Here is a 23,752-nt window from a genome sequence, read left to right as displayed (position 1 = left end):
GGATAGTGGCAAGTTACCTGCTGAGCCATCTCCCCTGCCCCCCCCCCCTTCTTTCCTGAGACAGGGCCTCTCGTTTGGCCTGGAGCTGGACAAGTAAACAAGTCTAACTGGCCAGCATCCCCACAGATCTGCCCGTCCTCACTTCCCCAGCGCTGCGGTTACACGTGGGCGCCGTGATGCCCAGCTTTTTAGGAGAACCAAACTTGGGTCCTCATGCTTGCTTGCCTGGCCAGCATTTTACCAACCATTCCTTCTTTGTCCCAAGTTCATTAAGCAATATGTAACACAACAAAGCCCTTCATTCTCGAGGAAGGTTTTCTCTGGGCTCTTGACCCCATGCCTAGACGCTCACGGGTGAATGGGTTTGGGCTGGCACTGTGTACCTTGCTCCCGGAGGTTGGGGGATATGATCGGTAGAAACAGTCTGTAGCATAGCTGACGCGGCAGGATTTTTGCAGAGGATTGTGACGGGCTTGGCTAAAAGCCCAGCCACGCGGGCGAACTGGAGCATTCCCTTTATTAACCCGAGGAACACTGGCAGAGAGCACGTTGCTGTACAAACTAGTCGTAAAATGCCATTCGTGCTGTGGCTGAAATCTAGATGGCCTGGAGACGCTTCACTCTCCCGAGAATGCTGGGCCAATGGGTCAAAGCTGATGGTGCCCTTTAGTATCTGGGGCCTCCCCGCTATTCTGAGAACACTCACCCACCAGGGATCACTCACTAGAGATCCTCAGGGGCCACCCACAGGCCCACCCACCACTGCCAGTACCCCTTCCAGATTTCAGAACCTTTTCTGGCCTGCCCAGCACCTATCGCGACCCTCAGGACCCCGACTTGGAAAAGCCAAAGCTGTGACTACCTCTGTTGGCAGGGTGGTGGTGTCTTCCCTATTGTACCCGACAAAAACGTAAAACTCAGAACTGGGAATGTAGCCCAATGGTAAAACACTTGCCTTGTACTCCTGAACCACTAGGCTGGATCCCCTGAACAACAATAAATAAACAAACATGTGTAAGCAAAAATGCACATGTGCACACCACACACCACACCTCTGCACAGGCAGCGCCGTTGTCTTTGTAAATTTTTTTTTTTTAGCTTTCAAAGTATTGTTTTGTATGCTGTGAGTGTGCATGTGGGTGTGTGATTGTGATGGAACTCTTTAGTGCACAGGAACACCTTAGGGAGACAGTTCTCTCCTTCCGCCAAGTTGATGAAGTCTCTCTCTTGTTTCTAATATGCTTCTTGCTCCAGGCTAGCTGGCCCATGAGCTCCCCTGCCTCCCATTTCTTTGCAGGAGTGTTGCTACTGCAGATGCACGCCACCATAGCCAGCTCTTTCTTGGGGTTCTGGGGGAGCTCCGGCCATCAGGCTGGCACAGCAGGTCTTTTCACGGCTGAACCATCTCTCCGGCCCCTTCACACTGTTTTCTTTTCTTTTTCTTTTTTTAAAGCCAGTAGTTGCTTTTTTATATTTATTTATTTACTATGTATACAATATTCTGTCTGTGTGTATGCTTACAGGCGAGAAGAGAGCATAAGACACCATTACAGATGGTTGTGAGCCACCATGTGGTTGCTGGGAATTGAACTCAGGACCTTTGGAAGAGCAGGCAATGCTCTTAACCTCTGAGCCATCTCTCCAGCCCCTCATACTGTTTTCTAAACAGTGATTTGGAATCAGTGGTTTTTCCTGTATGAAAATCTGATGACTGTTATGGCTAAGAGTTAGGTGATGCATCCTGTCCTGGCTCAGAGCTGCCCAAGCCTAGATCATATTTCTTTATTTTTATTTTATGGGCATCGGTGTTTTACCATGGGTGTCAGGTCCCGTGGAACTGGAACAGACAGGTGCGAGCTGCCACGTGGGTGCTGGGAATGGAACCCGAGACCTTCGGAAGAGCAGTCAGTGCTCTCAACCTCTGAGCCATCTATCTGTCCAGGCCCTAGTTTGTATTTCTTTAAACAGAGACTCGCCGTGCGGTCCAGGCAGATCTGACACTCACGACCCTCCCAAGTGCCGGGGCTGCAGACGTCTGCTCCCCAACCTGCCTGGTTTATTTCCTGTTTCCTCTCAAGTGTCCTTCCTCCCTGCTCTTAATCTCTTGGGCAACCTAATCTCAAGTTGCATTAATTTCCTGACACTGTATAAAGAAATGTCTGCTTACCTTAGATAAGACACTTCGGGCCCACGACCAAATACTTCTGATTCTGCTCAAGTCCAGCTCAGTGAGGCAGTGAGATCACTGAGATCATGAGGGTAGCTGTCTCCCTGTAAAGCCCGCCTCAGCACAGTGACAACTCACAAAATTCTTTGGAGTACCAAGCACACCTTGCAGGCAGTTCCACTGAAGAGTCTCTCCTCCCCAGCAAGTATTTACTGTTTATATACATACTCCCAGAGATGGCTGTCTGGAGCTTGTCATTTTCTTGTGAGTCCCATGAGCACCCCCATTCCCTCTCAAGGTAACGCTTCAACTGGAGGACACAGCTGCACGGCAGAAATATATCGCAGTTATTGGTAGCATATGATTAAACTATTATAACAAACACCACTTTCCTATTACTGTAAGAAGAAATAAATGTAATTTCTTCTCAGGAAGTCTAGCTGTCTAACACTAACAGCTCCAGACTCAGTCACCAAAGAATTTACAAAAAAAAAAAAAAAGGCTAAACTGGGTAGTGATGGCGCACACCTTTAATTCCAGCACTCTGGAGGCAGAAGCAGGTAAATCTCTGTGAGTGGTCTTTAGAGAGAGTTCCAGGACATCCAGGGTTACACAGAGAAACCCTGTCTCAAAAACAAAACAAACAAACAAAAAACAAAAACACCACCACCACCAACAGCAAAAGGTTTGTTCTCTGTTCCAGGGCAGCAGGGCTAGCTCAGGCAGGGGCAAGGACGCTTACTGTCCAGTCTGATGGCCTGTGTTTGCTCCCTGGGCCCCACATGGCAGAAGGAGAGAACCAACTCTTTCGAGTTGTCCTCTGACCTGTAAGTGCACATCAGGGCACACACACACACACACACACGCACACACACACACACACATACACACTAAAATATATAAGCATAAACTCGTGAACAGTTGGCTCCAATTTGTAGGGGCTTTCATGGTTGTGTGTGTGTTTGCACGTATGCGTGCACACGCCAGGGGTGGATGGAAGGTACGCTTCCTCAACAACCTTCTTATTTTTGATACAAAATCTGTCACTGAACTTGGAGCTCTCGGGTCTGCTTGGCCAGGTGGCCAGTGAGCTCCAGGGATCCATGTTTCTGCCGTCTCTGCCTGGGATTATATATGTGTTGCTGAGCCCAGCTTTAGGTTCATTTGTTTTTAGTTTTATTTGGTTTGGTTTGATTTGAGTTTTTTGTTTTGCTTTGTTTTGTTTTTTGAGGTAGGGTCTCACTGCGTGCAGTGTTGGCTGCCCTGGAACTCACCACGTAGACCAGGCTGGCCTCGGAGTCCTAGAGATTCACCTGCCTCTGCCTCTGCCTCCCGATTGCTGACAGTATAGATGTGTGCCGCCACACCTAGCTCTCAGGCATCTTACCAACTGAGCCATTTTCCCAACCACTTTGTTTGGTTTGTTTTTCTGTTTGTTTTGAGACAAAGTCTTCCTGTATTGATCAAATTGGCACCGACTCACACGCTCAAGACATCCTCCTAGCTCAGCCTCCCAAGCACACGTCAGGCCTACTTCACAAGTGCAGCCTGTTCCAATGCAAAGAGGTCACCAATTGAACCAAAAGCTGGGCCGGCCGGAGATGACCTAGATCCCTTGCTGCTGCTAAGTGGTACAATTTGAGACTTTGCCAAACCCTTTTGCTGTCTGAGGTACCTGAAAGAACTGTTTCCTTAGCTAAATCACAGACTACAGAAAGCACAGTCAAGGGCAGGGGATGAGGCCAGAGGCCTCCGGACAGGTCCTGTGTGTGGGCAGCTGAGAGGCTTGCCAACAGTGAAGCCAGCATGGCCCCAGACCACATCCTGGAAGTGTTTTGAATATTAAACTGAGCCACAGTTGAAGGGCCAGGGTGTGTTGCCTTTAGAATACTGGACATTGTCCAGAGTCCCACACACTACGTAAGGTTCCAGAGCGGGGCCGGGGATAACTCGTCTAATTAATATGGAAGGGAGGAGAGTTCCTGACATCAGAAATGGGCGTGGTCTTGAACCCCTGGTTTCTGGTTCTAGATTTAGGGGGTGATCTGTCCATGTTTGGAAAAGGTTATTGGGGACAGCTAAAGGGAAGTCCCTCTTTACAGAGTTCAGAGTATTTGGAATGTGTAGTCCCTAGAACCGCCACACCCCCAGAGTCAAGAAAGCAGCTGTAAGATAGATTTAGAGGGCATAAAGAAAATACATGCACAAGTTATTGTAACCAGGGTAACCAGGGGCCAGTGGGGTGGTTCAGAGGAACACTTGACTGCAAACTGAGCTGGGCTTGATCCCCAGAACCTGAACTAAGATGGAAAGGGAGCGCTGGCTCCGCAAAGTTGTCCTCTGACCTCTGTGTGTGAACGTTGACACAATACACACATCATATACACAACAACAGCAATAATACATAAAAACCTAACGTTTAAAGAAATTATTATAACTGCCTTTCCAGTTGGCACCTACTTGTACATACATTCATACACTAGATCCCAGGACACCCAGGGTGCCAAAATGCAAGGATTCTCAAATCCCTTGCATAAAGCAGCACAATATTTGCATCTGTGGCCTCAGTGGGTAAAGTGCTTATCTAGCATATATGAAGCCCTGGATTTGATCCCTAGCACCACACGGTAGAACATAACATGTCTGTAATCACCACAGGCAGGGATTAGAGTATTGTTTCTACAAACCAAATAGCAGAAGAATTGCTGGCAACTGCAGAGTGAGGCATGGAGCCGACTCTCCCGCAGAGCTAATGCAAGGAACCAAACCCAGCCAACACCTTGACTTTGGATTTCTGACCCCCAAAAAGAACAGAATAAATTTGTATTGTTTTAAATCACTCAGTTTGTGGTTCTAACTCACACCCATCAGATTCATGGTCACCTCAGGACCTCTGCATGCACTTACTCACCCCACTGAGCCCATATTTTTTCATAGTTTGCCCGCCTTGTTAACCTGGCTCAGCTCAATGTCACTTCCTCCAGGAGGCCTTCCCAGCCGCCCCACCCCAGTCATTTCCACCGTCCCTACTGCCGGCTTGGCTGTTAACGCCAATAGCTTTGCGGTCCGTCGGTCGTGCTTTTCCTTCCTTCCTCCCTGCCTTGACTCTGAGTCCAATGAGAGGAGGAGACCACCTATCTACCTTGCTCCTGGCTGTATTGCCACCACCTAGAGAGTGTCTGGTGCACAGTTATTGTTTCTTACAGGAAAACCTGAGAAATGAATGTCAGGTGTTGACTTCAGCCGCTGAAGGACTGGGAGGTTCACCACAGGCTTCCCTGTGAGTCACGCGTCTGAACGGGGAGGGGAATCCCTGCTCAGTTCTGAGCTTCTGTCTGCCATCTTTCCTAAGAAGGCGACCCCTGCTTTTAAATTCCTACCCAAGAGAGTTGAAGGGAATAGAGACAATAAACTTCAAGCAAGCCCGTGAACTCGAGACTGTCCCTTTTTTCTTGCTGTCCGCCCTGGGGCTGGGAAATCTGAATATTTAAATTCTTATCTGCATCCAGCTCAGGAGGAAAAGTGAAGCCTCATCTTGCCAAAGGATCAAGGAGGGACAGAAACTGGAAATGAAAGTACAGCAGAAACTTGGACCCAAGCAGGCTCAAACCAGTACATCTCCTTTCCATCTCCGAACTGGGAACCGAAACCATTCCATAGGAAGCTCTCCCTTCCTCTTCCTGGGGGTGGAAAAAAATCCCACTGTGGTCTGATTCTGTTTTTTGTTGTTGTTTTTTTTTTTTAATGTACAGCTATTAATAGCAACGCTCGCCAAACTGTAAAGGGGGAAACTCCAATGCAAACTTTACTACACAGCCTTCCCAAATGCAACAGCCTTATGTCTTTCCCACCCATCCCCTTAGCTGTCTCATGACAGAGCTCCGCGCCCTTCTGTGCTTCGCAACACGCTGGACTTTTCTGCTAGAATACAGTTCATAACCCATCCGGGTCTTAAGTAAGGAGCCCATCTCTGTGACCTCTAACCCAGACAGATGCCACAGCAGACTGTGTCTCCTGTTGAAATTTATTGAAATGGCAGATGGAAGTACAGAAACACAAGCATATGACCCAGGAGGATTCCACCCACCCCGTTTAACCATGGACACACGTAAACCCCTTAAACAAAAAAAGGTAGACGGAGAGGGAGGCAGCTGTCTTTCCTGAAGCCTTTTAACTCCTCGGTTGAATTTCTTGCTGATGGTTTAATTCCCTCCAACAGTTAGTTCAGGCTCTCCTGGAGTTAGCCCCTTCTTACCAGTATTGGAGACTCCCAGAACAATCAAAGCTTTGGAATCTCCTCCCCCTTCTCCTCAAGTTTGGCTGAAAAGCAAATTGGTTCCACAGAACCCAAGTGACCTGCTGGCGTGTTCAATGACACCTGGGCAGAGATCCTCTCCAGCTCCATGGCTCTCTTTGTCCCCCACTGTGGCCCACAGACAGGCTAGGTAGAACCCTAGGGACTGAAGGATAATCCGAGGCTTTGATGCTGAGAAAAGAAGCCAAGAAGCCATAGGTACGAATGGGTGTGTCTGGAGCTCAAACTCTGCAGGATTCTGTCCTCTCCAGCCCTGCAGGCTTGGGAGACTAAGAAGTTTCTACCTTCTGGAAACTTTACTTGCTGATCCTCTGAGACTTCTATGGCAGCCCCTTGCAACCAAGCCACTGACTCCACCATGGTGTTTCTCTAAATCAGATTCTCTGAATCTAGAAGTTCCGAGAAACTGTGAGCCAAGTCTCATGATGTTACTCTGTGCAACGGCCAGATTGTTTCTCCGGAGAGCTCAGGCCTGAGCGGCAACCTTCCTTCTTGGCATAGAGGCTTAACGAGATGTTGTGGCCAGATAAGAGGGTTTGCCTGGCTCACTGGGGTCAGCCATTAATGCCTCTGGAATACCTCTGATTGTGCTGGGGTCCCCCGTGAGCTCCACGCTTGTGCTCCGGTTGTTATCTGTTTCACTCAATGAGTTCCGCCTAAGGCAGCGGTTGATACATGTAGAGAAGAAGTTGGGGAAGGATGGGCTGGAGAAATAGTAGACCACCGGGTCCAGCATGCTGTTCATGTAGGTAAAGCTGAGGGTGGTGAAGAAGGCCAGGTCCGCAGAGGAGTAGATCTCACAGTTCCACACGTTGTTTTTGTAGAGGAGCCAGAAGATGCGGATCCGTACAGCCACGCTGGGCAGGAAGCAGATTATGAACACGATAGTCACCACCATGATGAAGTTGATGGCCCTCTTGATCTTGGCATGTCTGTCCATTTGTCTCTGCCTGAGGCTCCAGATGATCCTGGCAGAGCAGAACAGGATGATGCTCAGCGGCAAGAAGAATTCCAGGAGGAACATCGCATCATGCCACCTGAAGGTGTAGCAGATGCTGAAGCTGCTGCACAGTTTCGCGTCGCCGTTGCGGGTCATCCTATTCGTGTAGAGGAGATGGACTGTCAGACCGATGGTGACACCCCACAAGAAGCAAGAGATGATGGTGGCCGTCCGGTTGGAGATCTTGTTCAGGAAATGGTGGGGATGAACCACCCGGAAGTACCGGTCCACAGCCACCACCGTGAGGAAGATGATGCTGCCCTGCCGGTTCATGGCCAGCATGAAGAGCATCAGACGGCAGGGGATGTCTCCAAACCTCCAGTCCCACTTTTTGACATAGTTGTCCATCAGGAAGGGCAAGCAGATGATCAGGAGAAAGTCAGCCACGGCCAAGTTGAACAGGAAAATCCGGCTGGATTTCCAGGACTTGAGATGGAAACAGAAAATCCACAGGGCAAGGCCATTGCCCAGGAGCCCGAACACAAACTCCAGCCCCAACACCGGTGGCAAGACTCTGGCAATGTTTTCATCTCGGAACACACAGCAGTTCTTACCATTTATCACCAGAAAATGGTTCTGTTTGATCATGAGTAGATCTGGTCAGTCCGCCCCAGAGCGCCTCACCTAGCAAAGACTCAAGGCAAAGTGTGTGTCTGTGTGGTGAACGTGTGGTCCAACCCTCAGCTTTATGTCATGTCAGGGTGTTGAAAGAGATGACTGAATGGTTACCAGGAAACTACGAAATCGTTTAAAAAAAAAAAAAGCTAGCAAGGCTCTTACGCAACTTGCTGTTTGCATAAACAAGTAATGAAAAAAATCCCTTAGGCAGGCGGTGGGAGCCCACAACTTTTTCTAAATGTAAAGGATAAGTTTAGGCAAGCAGACTGGGAATGAGTAAAATCTGGGGGGCATTCCTTCTGAAGGCTGCATGCATGCACACTGGTACGTTAATTGGCCAGGGAGAATTCATTCACTGCCATTTGCTTGGCTCACATAATTAACAAATTAACAATGGCTTTGTGCTAAATGAACAGCAAGACTTTCAGAAACAATAAGAATTCATGTGAAGTTTTACCGTGCCTTAGTAGTGTGTGTACAGTTTCTTCTCTCTTTCTCTCTCTCTCACTCTCTCTCTCACTCTCTTTCTTCCTCTCTGTCTCTCTCCCTTTTCTTCTTTCTAGGATTGACTTTTATTTTTAATTATACATATTTATATGCGTGTGCATCTGTGTGGGTAGGCGCTCCCAGAGGCTGCTGGGCACCCTGGAGCTGGAGTTAGAGGCAGTTACAGCGCTGAACTTAGGTTCTCCGCAGGAGCAGTGTGCTGTTGACAGCTGAGTCAGCCCCTTAGCACCCCATTCTTTGCTTTCTTGCTTGCTATGTCACCCCAGGGGGCTTTAAATTCTCCATTTTCCTGCTTCTGTTCCCCAAGTTCTGGGATTGCAGGCATGCAGCGCCGTCCCTGGCTGTGTGGTATTTGTAAAATTAGATTTGAATTTCAAGTCTCAAGAGGATGTGGAGCTCTGCCTTGCAGAAAGACAGCATTTCCTTTCTTCCCACCCCCTTTTTGGAGAGCATGAGTGCCCTCCTGTAGAGTATCTCCCACTGAGTATTTTGACATATATACACATGTAAGGTTTATAAATTTTTGTTCTACTTTGAGTTAGAAATTGGAAATTTACCCCCTTAGTTGCATACCAAGACCCACTAATGGCAGTTGATAGACCTTTGTAGACTGGACTCAGGTGGCCTAACCTCGGGTTCCTATGGACCTATCGATGCTACGGAAACGGCGACAATGAAGATGGGATGGACGGTGCTCGCAGTGCGGTTTCCACCGTGCCAGACTCCATGCCTGAAAGAGCCGTTGTTTTCTAAAGTGTATGAGTGTCTGTGTCAGAATGTTATGTGCACCGCAGTCTGTGGTGTGGCCAACGAGATCTTAAAGGCATTGGATCCCCTGGAATCCCACAGAGCGTTGTGGGTCACCATGTGGGTGCTGGGAACAGAACCTGGGCCCTCTGCAAAAGCAGTCAGTGCTTTTAGCAGCTGAGCCGTTGTCTCTCCAGCCCACACTTTAAATCTGTCATCTTGTTTTATCCTCCGTAGCCCATGGACCAAAAACTTGTTGATTATGACTTCCAACTGAGGCAAGGGGAATTCAAAAAGGCAGTGTGCCCAGGATTACCCAGCAGGACTTGGATTTGAATCTGGCAGATCTCCAAACCTCTGCCCTCATCATTGTGGTTTACTACTTTTTATTTACTTATTATTTATTGCAAATTTTTAATTGCTTTCATCTATTTGGAAAGGGAGGGGATAAATGCTATGGAGCACGTGTAGAGGTCAGAGAAGAACCCAAAATGATCGGTTTCCTCCTACCTGGTGTTTAACTCGGGTATCACGCTTGGCAGCCAGCACCTTTGCTCCATAGACCAGCTTGACAAATGATAATGTATTTTTAAAAAGATTTTTTGAAACATTTACTTTAAAAAAAGATGTGTGTGTGTGTGTGTGTGTGTGTGTGTGTGTGTGTGTGTGTGTGTGTAGGTATGTATGTGTAGGTATGTACATGTGAGTGCCGGTGCCCTCAGAGACCAGAAGAAGGTGTCAGGTTCCCTGAAGCAGCAGTTACAGCTAGACACGAGTCACCTGATGTGGGTACTGAGAATTGAACTCAAATCCTCTCAAGAGCAGGTACTCTCAACTGAGTCATCTCACCAGCCCCTTAAACAGCCCCTTAGACCGCATCTCCCTGTGTAGCCCAGGCTGGTCTCAAGCACCACGCCTGACCACTGGCTCTTCTGCGATCGCCTTGAGCGGTAGCTGGCATTAACACTTACTTGCCTCACGGCCTGTGTATGTTGGTAGCGCTCCTTCCCTGGATAAATGTGGACTTATTGATGGCATGCGTTGTGGTTTGAATGTAAAGGGTCTCTCCGCAGGCTCCCAGGTTTGAACACTTGGTCCCCAGTTGCTGGTGCTGTTTCGGGAGACTGGAGATCTTTGGCAATGGTAGCTGGTAGACAGATCGCTAGGGACAGGGCCTGGAAGGTTATATTGACTTTTGGGTGAGTCCTCCTGGCCCAGCCACCGTGCGAGGATCCCCACCATGTGTTCCTGAGCTGCTGCTGACATCACACTCCTCTATGTCACAATGGGCTGTGACACTTACGCCAAAGCAGACCTCTCTGCTCTAAGTCGTTTCCGTCCGATGTTTGGTCTCAACATCGTGGAAGTTGCTCACACAATACCCATGACCTAATCCTACGGGGCTGCGGACTAAATGTCAGAGAAACTACTGGCACTAATGATTTCCGGCATCCAGAATCCGCACGGGAGTCTCCTTCTTAAGTTTTCGAGTGTTATTCATGTGTGTGCACATACATGTTCGTGCAGGGGCGCTGCCTGTATGTGTGAGTGTAGGCACTTGAATGGCTTCTTGAGCTGCCGCCAGAATCTCTCACTAACTCAGAACCCACTGTCTAGCCAACAAACCCCTCAGAGGCACATATTTTGACTGCACTGGGGTTACAGGCATGTGCCACATGTATGTGCTGTCTTCACAAGTGGGTGCTGTGGATCTGAACTCAGAGCCTTGTGTTTGCACCACAAGCTCTTTACCCAGTGAGTCATCTGGACACCGTCCTGCAATCCCAGTATTCCAAAGAAAGAGGTGGAAAGAGCAGGAATTCAAGGCCATTCTCAGCTCCGGAGGGAGTTCAAGGCCAGCCTGAGCTACAAGAGCCACAACTCTATCTCAAGACAGGAAAGGCATACAGAAGAGGAGGAGGAGGAGGAGGAGGAGGAGGAGGAGGAGGAGGAGGAGGAGAAGCAGCCAGCAGGAGGAGGAAGAGCCATTATAATGGCTGTCTTTAACTGTTAACCTAGAATCATTTGGAAGGAGCGTTTCAGTGAGGGGTTGTCTACACTGGGTTTGCCTGAGGGTCTTTCTGTGGGGACTGCTCTAATTAAGTTCACTGTTGTAGCAAGAGCCAGTCCATTGTTGGTGGCATCATTCCCTGAACTGGGGGTCCTGAACTGTATTCAGTGGAGAAGCTGAACTGAGAGTAACACAGGCTAGTGAGCCTGCAGACAATCATCTATCTGTGCTCTTGAGTGTGGACGTAGTGTAATCAGCTACCTCAACTTCCTGCCGTCACTTCCCCACAAAAGGGGACTGGAATGACAAACTGAAATAAACCCTTTTTCTTCCTTACACTGCTTTATGCCAGGGTATTTTCTCACGGCAAACAGAAATGAAACCAGACAGTCAAGAATAAATCTTTTTTTTTTTTTTTTTGCGGGGGGGGGGGGTTCTTTTTTAGAGACAGGGTTTCTCTGTATAGATCTGACTGTCCTGGAACCCACTTTGTAAACCAGGCTGGCCTTGAACTCAGAGGTCAACCTGCCTCTGCTGGGTTTAAAGGCATGTGCCACCATCTCCCAACCTATCACAGCCAAAATGAGAACAACAACAGTTAAGTTTGGAAAAGGAGAAAAGCTGATAGCTGATTCTGAGTCCTTCCTTAGTGGGCTGTGAAGCCCCTCACTTCCCCCTCAGCTTCCTCTCGGGGAAACTGAGGAACTAGGAGACACTTCCTCTCCCCCACCTCCCTACAAAGCTCACATTCAAGGCTTCTAATCAGGAAGTTGGGAGCTGCTCAGAGGGAATGTAAATTGAGGCCTCTGGGTGCCAGGGCCTGGTACTGAATTTCCAGTCTTCCCACCTCGGGAGGGCACGCCTTGTCTTGTGCTGGTCTTTCTTTTCTGTATTTTTTTTTCTTACTGAGGCATGAGCTGTACAGAAACTTGTTAGGACGAATCATTGAGAGAGGCCGGCAATGAGTCTTCTGTCTGGTGGAAAGGAAATGACCCTCACAGCGATGACTCTCAAAACCAACGTGAGCCCCTGCACTGGGTGGGACAACTGCAAGTGTGCCACGGTACACAGAGGCGTCATCATCAATTAATTAATTAATTAATTAACCCTTGGGGGAGGGTCTCAATTTGGTGCCCAGGCTGACCTTAAGCTCCTGGGTCAAGGGACTCTCCTTCCTCAGCCCTCTGGGTAATTGGGACTACAAATGTTAACCACTGCACCCAGCAAACAGTTTTTAGAAGTTTGACACAGTGTATGCCTGTGAACCCAGAATTCAGGAAGAAAGCAGAGGCAGGAGGATCACTACAAGTTCATGGTCAGCCTGGTCTACATGGTAAATTCCAGGCCAGCCAGGAGGACTACACAGACCCTGTCTCAGAAAACAACAACAAAACTTAACTAACTAAAAATAACTAAAAAAAGTTGAGGGTTGGTAGCACAGACTTTAATCCCAGCAGTGGAAAGACAGAGGCGGGCAGATCTCTTTGAGTTTGAGGCCAGCCTGGTCTACATACTGAGTTCTGGGTCAGTCATAGCTATATATGGAGACCTTGTCTCAAAACAAATGAAACAAAATAAAAGTAAATAAATATAAAAGGACCAGCTAGCTAGCTAGCATGCCTCACCCCCTGAGTTTGGTTCCCAACTCTACAAAAGCAAAATAAAAGTGCCAACTGTCCTCTGTCAACTGCTTGCTGTACATCAGTCCTTGTACTGAGAGATTTCTGAAGGAAACCTCCGAACAATGGGAGCTTTCTCCTGAACCCCAGATTAGGCACAAACCACACCCAAACACCTGTTTTCACAGAGAGATCCTTTATTAGTGGGGGAAGAAAAGCTAACGTGGCTGCTCTCTCACTCAGGCAGAAAAACAGCAGCAAGCGACCATACGGGTGTCATTTTAAGAAGAGGTCTGTGTTAGAAGGGACTAGGGTGTAGTGACTCCAAAAGCTACAAAAAAACCCTGTCTCAAATAAACAGACAGGTAAAGGGGAAACCCCATGTTATGATGAGGTATTTTTTTGTTTGTTTGTTTGTTTGGTTTGTTTTTTTTTTTTTTTTTTTTTTTTTTTTGGTTTTTCAAGACAGGGTTTCACTGTAGCTTTTGGAGCCTGTCCTGGAACTAGCTCTTTTAGCCCAGGCTGGCCTCGAACTCTGCCAAGTGTTGAGATTAAAGGCGTGCACCACCACCGCCTGGCGAGGTGTTTAATTTTAATTTTAATTAAATTTAAATTTAATGTTGAGTAGGTAAAACAAAGGGGGCTTTTGATAGCTGGGCCTTGGTAGTCAGCCTCAGGAAGAGGAAGTGGTCAAATAAGGGAACTTAGGTGGCCAGTTTCAGGATTGTAATCTAATGATTTTTAGTAAGGCAGAGGGAATGGGGAGAAGGGCAAGGCCTGCCAGAGCCACAGGCCTGAATGGGTTAGTGGCCATCAGTTTTCCATGTGTGACCTTGCTTTATCTTTACACAAGGCCAGGGAGGGAGGTGTCATTATCCCAGCCTCAAGACTGGAAAAACAGGGCTTAGAGCAGTGGTCCTCAGCTCTCAACCTTCTTGACGCTGTGACCCCTTTTTGGTTTGTTGTTTTGTTTTGCTTTTTGAGACAGGGTTTCTCTGTAGCTTCGGATCCTGTCCTGGTATTAGCTCTTGTAGACCAGGCTGGCCTCGAACTCACAGAGATCTGCCTGCCTCTGCTTCCCAAGGGCTGGAATTAAAGTGTGTGCCACCACCACTCGACTGCTGTGACCCTTTAATACAGCTCCTCATGCTGTGGTGATCCCCAACCATAAATTTATTTTCATTGCTACTTCATTACTGTAATTCTGCTACTGTTATGAATCCCAAATATCTGATAAGCAGGATATCTGGTATGTGACCCAGGTAAAAGCGTCGTTTGATGCCCATAAAGGGGCACAACCCATTCACTGGCTTAAAAACTTTAAGTAGGAAGCTGTCTCATGTCTGCTCCTAACCTGGGTTTCTGTTTTGGGTATCTGCTAACGAGTCACCACCAAACACCAAAGCTTTAAAAACTTGCCGTTCTCATTTTCCTTCCCTGGTCTTTGGGTTGACTGGACTCAGCTGGACTGGTCCCCCGGGGCTTTCAGCTAGGGCCTAGGCTAGACTTACACACAGAGGTGTGGGTTCCATTTCTTCTTCTGCGCCAAAATACATGACAAAAGCAACCTAAGGCTTCGGTTTGGTTTTGGCTCACAGAGTTGGGGCTACATGTGGTGGGAATGTGCGGCAGCTACAGGCATGGGGCAGGTGGTCACCACAGGCCTGCGGTCGGGAAGCAGAGCAAGATGAATTTGGGGCAGCTTTCTCCTTTTTATCAGTGTAACCCTTCAGCCTGTAGAGTGGAGCTGCCCACACTTAGGGTGGGTCTTCCATTGTCACTTACCCTTGGTAAGACCTTCCCCCGACACACCCAGAAGTGTGTCCCCAGTAGACACGAGGATGAATCCTGACGGATGGTCAAGGAGGAGCTGAGACACCTGGGTTCCTCGCCCTCTTCGTATGGCTGTCTGCTGCTTAGGGTGGCTTCTTCGTGTGGCCCTGCCATGTGCTTTCTGTGCATGGCATAGGCTGGGCTGCGTGTGGGCTTCCCTGGGTTTCCAGAAGTCCACAGGCTGACCTTCTTAAAGCTGAGCCTGGGAATCTCCGGATACCGCTCTTACCACATCACGGCAAGGCTTCACGGTCCACGGAGACAGCAGACACTCACAACGTCAAGCGGCCGGAAGCCCAGATTCTTGGAGGACATTTTGGAAGAACTCCCACTGCAGACAGTAAATGACTTTGAAGGCTCCTGTGGCTGGTAGGAGACACAACAGCCCTGGGGCTCTAATAAAGGAGATCTAGCAGGGGAAATAAAGAGGCAGAGAGGGCATTAGTTGCATTGACCGGTGTGTGTATATAAGCATATTTATGGCATAAATCCGTGAATAAGCATATATGTATTCGTGAATATGAATAATAAATACAGTGAGGAAGGGAAGTAAGAAAAGAGAATTGTTTCTTTCTGTCTTCATTTTCTGAGATAGGCTCTCACATCGTTCAAGGCTGACCTTGAACTTCTATATAGCTAAGAATGACTTTGAATTTCTAATCCTCCTGCCTCCACCTCCTGAGTGATGGAAATCCAATGTAAATTTCCACTCCCAGTTTATGCCAGGCTGAGGATCTAACCCAGAATTTGGTGCAGACTTCTGCTCTCCAGTCCGGGGGTTGTAAGCATGTGCCCCTATGCCTAGTACTGTTTTGAGATTCTTCAATGCTTTTTAAAAAGGGGGGACCTAAAATTTCCATTTTGCATTACATCCTGCAGACTGCAGAACCAGCTCTGCAGCCTTGGATGTGCCCATTGTGAGACTGTGGTCTTGCATCATTCCATGTGGAGCTGAAGGCACAGAGGCCAGCAAGGCCAGACCTTGCAACACAGCCCCTGCTTCCCTTACAAAAGCTTTAACAACTGCCTTAACTCCTCATGCGCCAGAGGTCTAATCCCTCCAGGCACTATGATAGCATTACTTCAAACCTCATCACAACCATTTTTCCTTTAATTAAAGGGTAACACATGGTGGTGAAGATTTTTCAAAAAAAATATTTTTTTAACTCACCTGTCTGTTGTGTATTGGTGTTTTGCTTTTATTTAAGAGTACCACGTTCATGTAGTACCTGTGGGGGCATAGGGTGAATGTTGGATCCCTCAGAACTAGAGTTATAAGTTGTTGTGAGTGGTGGGTGCTGGGAATTGAACCTAAATTGTAGACAGAAGTTTCTGTCCCGCCCAGTCCCGCAGCCATTCAGTTCCAAAGAAAAACACTGTCTTATATTAATTATAAACGGTTTGGCCTATTAACTCAGGCTTATTATTAACTAGTTCTTACAACTTAAATTAACCCACCAGTCTTGTCTATGTTTAGCCACATGGCTTGGTACCTTTTATCAGTGAGGCATTCTCATCTTGCTTCCTCTGTTCCTGATTGGTGACTGCGTCTCTCTACCTTTCCTCTTCCCAGAATTCTCTTAGTCTTTTCACCCCGCCTATATTTCCTGCCTGGCTACTGCTATCAGCATTCTATTAAATCAGTACGAGTGACAAATCTTTATAGCGTACAAGAGCGTTGTTATCCCACAGCACTAGAACCTCTAAAAGTGTAGATAGTTTTTCTTTAAGATTTATTTATTTATTATGTGTAGTGTTCTGCCTGTAGGCTGGAAAAGAGTACCAGTTCTCATTACAGATGGTTGTGAGCCACCCTGTGGTTGCTGGGAATTGAACTCAGGACCTCTGAAGAACAGCCAGTGGTCTTAACCTCTGAGCCATCTCGCCAGCCCCAAAGCCAGTGTTTTTAACCACAGAGCCCATCTCACAGCCCTAGCAAACACCTTTAATCCCAGCCTTCAAGAGGCAAAGGCAAGTGAATCTCTGAGTTCAAGGCTAGCCTGGTCAATATAAAGAGTTCTCGCCCAGTCAGGGCTACATAGTGACACCCTGTTTCAAAAATAAAATAACTTAAGAACATCTATTCTGAGGGTGTTCCAGAGCCCATATATTTTCCATTGTCAAGGTCAATTAAAGACATTTGTCATTTTCTTTTTATGTAGGTTTTTGCTTTCCCGGGGAGGGGAATTATTTCCTCTAAACCCATTGTTTTCCTGTTTCAGGCAGCACCCCCGCCCCCGCCCGCTGCCCCAGTTCTCAAGAACACTTTCTGGTAAGACAGACTTTGTGTCACACTCGCCAACTTCAAAGGGGAAGTGCATGGAGAGTCAAGGCTATCCTTGAGGTCTTGTTTCATTTCCTGGCTTCCAGTTTGCTCTGGTTGTTTTGGGGTGAGAACCTCTGTCCACAGGCCTGCCATGGGCTTCTGGGGATTGGGCCTTTAGCTCCTTCCCTTGGAAGGCCATGTCGGAGAAGTTTCTGAGCGAGAGTCACACTTAAGAGACACGCTTTCTTTCAAAATCCATTTTTATTAGGATCAAGCAACAAAGGAGTGAAACATTGCACCCAAGGGTAGAGTTAAAAGCAGGAATTTTCACAGATTTCTGGGGTTTTTTTTTGTTGTTGTTGTTGTTTTTTGCATGTAGGATAAGCGTGTACACTCTCATGCTAGTGGATGTGGAGGCCAGAGACCAACCTCTGTGGTCATTTCTCAGGAGGGACTTTAAAAAACATTGTTTGTTTAGTTGTGCGTGTATGCATATGCTCTTGTGTGCACACACATGTGTGAACACACAAGAGGAGGTCAGAGACACACTGTAAGGTCAGCTCTCTCCTTCCACTGCCCAAGTTCCTGGCTGGATCAAGCTCAGGCAGTTAGGGCCTTTACCCCCTGAGCGAGCATGTCAGCCCCTACCGTGTTTGCCTGTTTGTTTTTGCATCGTTTTGTTTTGGAGACAGTCTCTCACTGAGACCTCAGGCTTACCCATTCAGCAAGGCTGGCCAGTGAGCCTCTCCTGTCCTCTGTCTCTGCCTTCCCAGCTCTGGGATTACAAGCTTGTGCTGCCCTATGAGTTCTATGACTGAACTCAGGTCCTTGGACTGTGTGGTAGGCTTTTCACTTACTGAAGTAGCTCCCTCGCCAGTTCCCACAGATTTCTATATGTGGCAGAGGCCAGCAGATCTCAAGTTCAAGACTAACAAGTTAGCTGGGTAATTCTAGCACTCAGGAGGCCGAGGCAGGCAGATCTCTGAGTTCAAGCATAGCCTGGTTTACATAGTGAGTTCCAGGATAGCCAGGGTTACACAGAGAAACTCTGTCTCAAAAGACCAGCAAGTGCCATGCCAGGGTTATGCAGAGAACCCCTGTTTCAAAAACAAAATAATAGTAATAGTAATAGTAATAATAATAATAATAATAATAATATAAGATTGAAGAAAATAGAATAAAATAAAAAGGATATGTGGTCCTTGATTTGATGCTGGTAGGACTTCTTGGCTTGACTCCTTCCTAGGTAGCAGAAGTCAGGTAGTAACAACGGAGTAGCTGCTTAGGGACACTTGGCTCTCATGTGTCCGCTTCTTCCTATGGACTCTCTGTGTGCCGTGTGCTGATGTGTCAGGCACTGCAGGGTCACCATGAGGTTCTGAGTCCCGGCTTACACAGGCATAAAGTTCCCTTTTCCTCTTCGGTCTCTTTCGACCTGGCTGGAGCCCAAGCATCCTGTCGCTGACACTTCAGACTTTTCGTTTCTTTATCTGAAACCCTGCTCCCCACTATGGGGCCGCTCTTGCTCTCCGTGACTGCTGAGAAACGCCAAGGCTTTCTCTCTCCCCCCTCTGTCTCCCTTATCCATCTGCTGAGATTTACAGCTTGCTTGCCCTGGAGTTTTTCTTTTAAACTTGAATAAAAACTACCCTCCGAGCTTAAAAACAACCACAAACCACATGCGACGTCATTAAGTCATTTTTGAAAACTCGTAGCCAGATGTAAAGGGTCTCATACTTTACGTGCACGCAGTCATTCAACAAGTATTTGTTTGCATCTGTTATAAGCAGTTGGTCCCCTTCTAGGCACTTGGGACGAAAGAGTAAAACAAAGTCCTTATGTGTCAAGATTATATACTCATTGACTTTGCCCTAACCCTTTGGAGGCAGTATTACTTCTCTTGGACAAATGGACAAACCAAAACTGAATGTGGTTATATAAACTCTTCCCTAAGAGTGCATGTCTAGTAAGTGTTTGAGCTAGGAATCAAACTGAGACCCACTTGACTGTGCAGCCAATACAACTGTTCTTACATTAATTAAATAATTAATTAATTAATTAAAATTGTGTATGCGCACGCGTGCATGTGTGTGTGTGTGTGTGTGTGTGTGTGTGTGTGTGTGTGTGTGTGTGTGTGTGGTGTAGGCCAGAGAACAACCTTTGGGAGTCTGTTTTCTCCTTCCACCAATGGGTCCCAGGGATACTCAGGTTGGCATCTTGGCAGCAGGCTCCTTAGCCCGTTGAGCCATCTTGCCGGTCCTGCAGCCAGACCATGGTTTTGGCTACCAGGCTGTATAACGTTTCTGGCAAGGGAAACCGTGTGGACAGCCTAGAGGAGTGTCTCAGGCTAAAGACATAAACGTTGTCAAGGTCCCTGCCTGGGGAGAATGCTTTGGGAATCAGAGACAGTGAAAGCAGAAGGATGGCTGATGGCTGTCACCCCTTTGGAAGAGGAGCTGAGGTCCTTCCTCTGGGACAGGAGCAGCCTGCACTTCCCAAAATCGTCTAGAGGTGAGAATTCCGGGCAGTATCTGGAGACACGTGAGCCACAGTAGGAAGAGATCCTGATGATTGGCTAGACACTGTTCACCAAAAGGGAGCTGAGATGAAATGTCTCTGGTCGCCCCCTAGAACTTTACAGTCTCCCAAAGGTTGGCAAACAATGCTCCAGCTAAAAGGGGTACAAGGGGTTGAGAATGGAGTTCAGTGGTGAGTGCTCACCTAGGTCATGTAAGGCCCCAAGTTCAATGCCCAGCACCAAAGACAAAACAGATGAAGATATTATGCTGGGCTGCACAATACAAATTCAGCAAGGACTTGAGAATGAATGAATGAATGATTTAAACTCATACTTATACATCAAGCAGTCAAAAACAACCATACATGAACTAGCACACCCTAAATACCACTAAGGATCCCTGTCTCTCAGCTTCCCCTAGAGAAACTAGACCGGTTTGTCGAGTCCATCAGAATCTTCTTTGAAGAGCAAACAAACAAGCAAAACCAAACCACCTAAAATCAGCAGAGCCTAGCCTGGAAGGTTAGGGTAGATTCTTTTTGCTGTCCTCCTGGGCTACGGGGAAGTTCAAACACTGGAAAGGAAATGTATGGAGCGCCCCAGGGAAGATGAAACACCAGCCAAGACCAAGCATCCCGGTGTAAAGGGTCTCACTCAGCTGGGCAGAAGTGTGTCCACCCAGTTCAGGTTCAATTTTTTTTTTTCAGCCCAGGAAATACTGACAAGTTATCAAGTTCATTAACTTTCTCAGAGCAAGAACAAGACCATATTCTCAGCCATGTAAAGTGACAGAGGCTCTGAGCAGTTCCTAACCCAATACATGCTTTCCTTCACACACACATGCACCACACACACACACACACACACACACACACACGCACACACGCACACGTGCACACACACAAGCATGTGCTATCCTCTTACCATAGCAATCAGAATATTTAAACACAACCAACTCACTTCAAGCAACTGGACTCTTCTAGAAAAGGTAGAATGACGTGGATTTCATTTCCACCTGAGAGAAGGCTACAGCTGAGAGAGAAGGTGGTGTTTTTGAAGTCCGCACCCATTTAACTCACAGTTGCCCATCCCTCTGCCTTGAGGTTGGGCTGTTTGCCTTCATGCCATTCAACACACTTGGAGATCCCACTGCCCCTCTGACGGCCTTTGGGAGCTCTTTGCCCCGTCGACGGAGCTCTTACGACAGAGGGTGGAAATTGGCATCTCTTCTGACCTCTGTGTCTTCAAGCGTCCTGGGCGTTTGGGTCTCAAACTGCAGATTTTGAGACTGGTATAGAACTTGGGGAACGAGGGGCTTGAGAAATAATAGACGAGAGGATCCAGCATGCTGTTCAGGTAGGTGAAACTGAGGGTGACGTGGAGGGCTGTGTGGACAGAGGGGTCACAGGCACTGGAGGGCACTGTCCAGAGGAAATAGAGCCTGGCCAACGCACTGGGCAGGTAACACGTGATGAACACAGCAGCCACCACCATGATGAAGCGGGTGGCCCTCCTCATCCGAGTCTGTCTGGCCAGCTGCTGCCTCTGTCTGAGGCTCCAGACAACTTTGAAGGAGCAAAACAGGATGATGGCTAGAGGCAGGAAGAACTCCAACTGGAACATGATATCATGCCACCCGTTGGCTGACTCCATGATGAAGCTCTCACAAGACGACTCTGTCTCCTGCACACACAGGTGACTCTCCATGAGAAGATACATAGTCCCCAAGATGACCAAGGCCCAGAGCACACAGGCGGCGGCAGCTGCTGTCCGGTTGGATATGGCATTCACCGTGTGGTGGGGGTGGACCACTTTGAAATACCTGTCGGCAGCCACCACGGTGAGGAAGACAATGCTCCCCGCCCTATTCATGGCCAGCATAAAGAGCACCAGGCGACAGGGAATATCCCCAAAGGCCCAGTGCCTACGTCTGAGGTAGTAGTCTGTCCTCAAGGGTAGGGAGATCATGAGGAGAAAATCAGCCACGGCCAAGTTGAAAAGGTAAATAGTGCTCGGTTTCCAGGTCTTCGTGTGAAAGCAGAAGCCACACAGCGCTATCCCGTTGCCCAGGGCGCCGAGCACGAAGGCCAGGATGAGTAGCGGTGGCATCACCTTGGAGATGGGGTCTCCCTCGATGAGACAGCACGACCCGTTGTCCATGGCCGTCGGAGAGAGGATGAATGTCCTCGGCTGACAGGCACAAGGTCTATCGGAATACTACCGCTCCCACCGCCACTGAGCCCTTAACCTCATCACCCTGGGATGCAGACGCTGCACCCACAAGAGAAACTTCAGCCAGGAAACGAAAGCCTGGAGCAGGCCCTTTCTCTTCCTCAGCCTGGATCACAAGCTCCATGTTCCCAGCAGGGGTGAAGCTTGTGGCTGGGCCAGGCTCTGAAGTGCAGGCTGTTTTCCACACATGAACATTTCTGGGATACAGCTCTGGGGTCCGATGGGATGTGTGCTGCCGCGGAATTGCTGGATCCAGCCCTGGGAGGATTTTTCTTTTCTGCTTCTTCCTCACAGTCTGCGCTGCAGAGTGCTCAGCGCTGCCCAGAAGGCTTGGGGGGAAAAAAAAGTTTGTTTGCCCTCCCTCCTGGTGGAGAAATCTAAACATTTCCTGGAGTCATTCTGGGCCTCTGCCTAGCTCCTTTCCTCCCTAACCTTTGCCTGACTGCCCCTGTCCTCCCCAATCCCCTGGGACACTCCCATGCAGTGCCAGAGAGGGGAGACTGTGTTTTGTAGCCTCTCAGGGCTACTTCCTGGGCCCACACCCAGAATTACAACCTTCAACACTCGGGAGGGTCTACAGAGAAACGAGCTTCTAAAATACATCTGTCAGGTATCAGAAAAATCTGTGTGGGGTGAGGGTGTGGCTCAGATATGACATGTGCCAAACTCTGGGCTCTATTTCTATTGCCAGTTCCTCCTAAAAGGGGTATATGAAGGTCCCTCCTTCCCCTCCTGTCTCCATGAGGCAGCCTCTTCCAGAGGAGCTGAGTCGCTGAACCCTGCTCTGCTGGGAAGCAGAACCTAGTTAGTTACTTTTGCAAAAATTTGACTCTGCTCCCCAACAGTGGCTCAAAAGAAGCAAACCCCAGGGTGAAGTGTGCGAGTGAGGGAGTGTGAGGATGCAAGTGGTTCCGTAAGGAGTTAATTTCTAAAGCAATCATGGGCAGAACAAGACTGCTTACAGAACTGGAGTCTTTGCCACAATGTCCCGTCCTTTGGCTTGAGAGAGTGTTCGTCTGCCTTGGGCCTTTTCCAGTTTAGGAAGGGGGGAGGGGTGCATTGAAAGAATTGCCCAAGTTCATTCTTCTGCTCGTTGATTAAAGCTAGACTTGGGTTGGATGTGGTGGTGCAGGCCTGGAACACACACACACGCACACACACTTTTAAATAAAGATTTATTTGATTATTTTACTTATGTGTGAGTGCCCATGGAGGCAGACGAGGACGTTGGGTCCTCTGAGCTGGACTTCCGGTGGTCATGATGGGAGGCAGGAGGAGCTCTCAGCCGCTAAGCCACGTCCACGCCACTGCTCCTTCTTTCTCTTTTTAAGAACCAATCTCAAGGGGCCCAGGTTGGTTTTGAACTTTGCTCCTCAGCTGAAGATGACCTTGAATCCCTCATCCTCTACCTCCCAAGTGCTGAGATTAAAGGGTGGGGTCACTAACCTGTGGGAATTCCCTTATCTCTACCGCCTCTTTTTCTTCCCACTTCCCCCACCCTCTCCTTTCCCTGTCTTTTCTCCCCTCTCTCCCCCTTCCCTGCTCTCCCTCCAGGATCTCTCTGTACACCCCGGCTTCCCTTGAACTCTTCACCCTTGGGTGTCACCTTGCCAGGTGCTTACATTTCTCCAGCTCCAAATCAGCATCATGGATCCCCCACTGCCCCCATTACAGACACCGTGACCTTCCATGGATCCCCCACTGCCCCCATTACAGACACCGTGACCTTCCATGGATCCCCCACTGCAACCTCATCACAAGACACCATGACCTTCCACGACATCCCCCTCTGTCCCCCATCACTGTACACTGTTACCTTTCATGTGGCTGTAGAGACCATGTCTTACATGGTTTTCCTTCCTCTCTTCTGTCTTTGAAATTCAACTACCACGGAAAAATTGACATCGTTCTGCCCTGTG

General features: G+C 48.3%; 2 protein-coding genes across 2 annotated transcripts; both read right to left on the bottom strand.

Moving 5' to 3' along the window:
* Nucleotides 1-6,177: 6,177 nt before the first annotated feature.
* Nucleotides 6,178-8,178, bottom strand: LOC125408752 (hydroxycarboxylic acid receptor 2). The gene has a single exon (XM_048447267.3). It carries the CDS (start codon nt 8,068-8,070, stop codon nt 6,988-6,990), a length of 1,083 nt encoding a protein of 360 aa, XP_048303224.2. The 5' UTR covers nt 8,071-8,178; the 3' UTR covers nt 6,178-6,987.
* Nucleotides 8,179-17,325: 9,147 nt separating this feature from the next.
* Hcar1 (hydroxycarboxylic acid receptor 1) lies at nt 17,326-22,228 on the bottom strand. Its single transcript, XM_048447159.3, has one exon. It carries the CDS (start codon nt 21,759-21,761, stop codon nt 20,730-20,732), a length of 1,032 nt encoding a protein of 343 aa, XP_048303116.3. The 5' UTR covers nt 21,762-22,228; the 3' UTR covers nt 17,326-20,729.
* Between the last annotated feature and the right edge of the window lie 1,524 nt (nt 22,229-23,752).

This window comes from Myodes glareolus, chromosome 2, assembly GCF_982192425.1.
Source record: "Myodes glareolus chromosome 2, mMyoGla1.1, whole genome shotgun sequence".
NCBI classification, from domain to species: Eukaryota; Metazoa; Chordata; class Mammalia; order Rodentia; family Cricetidae; genus Myodes; species Myodes glareolus.
The sequence above is the reverse complement of the archived record's forward strand: the minus strand, read 5'-3'. Positions and strand labels throughout refer to the sequence as shown.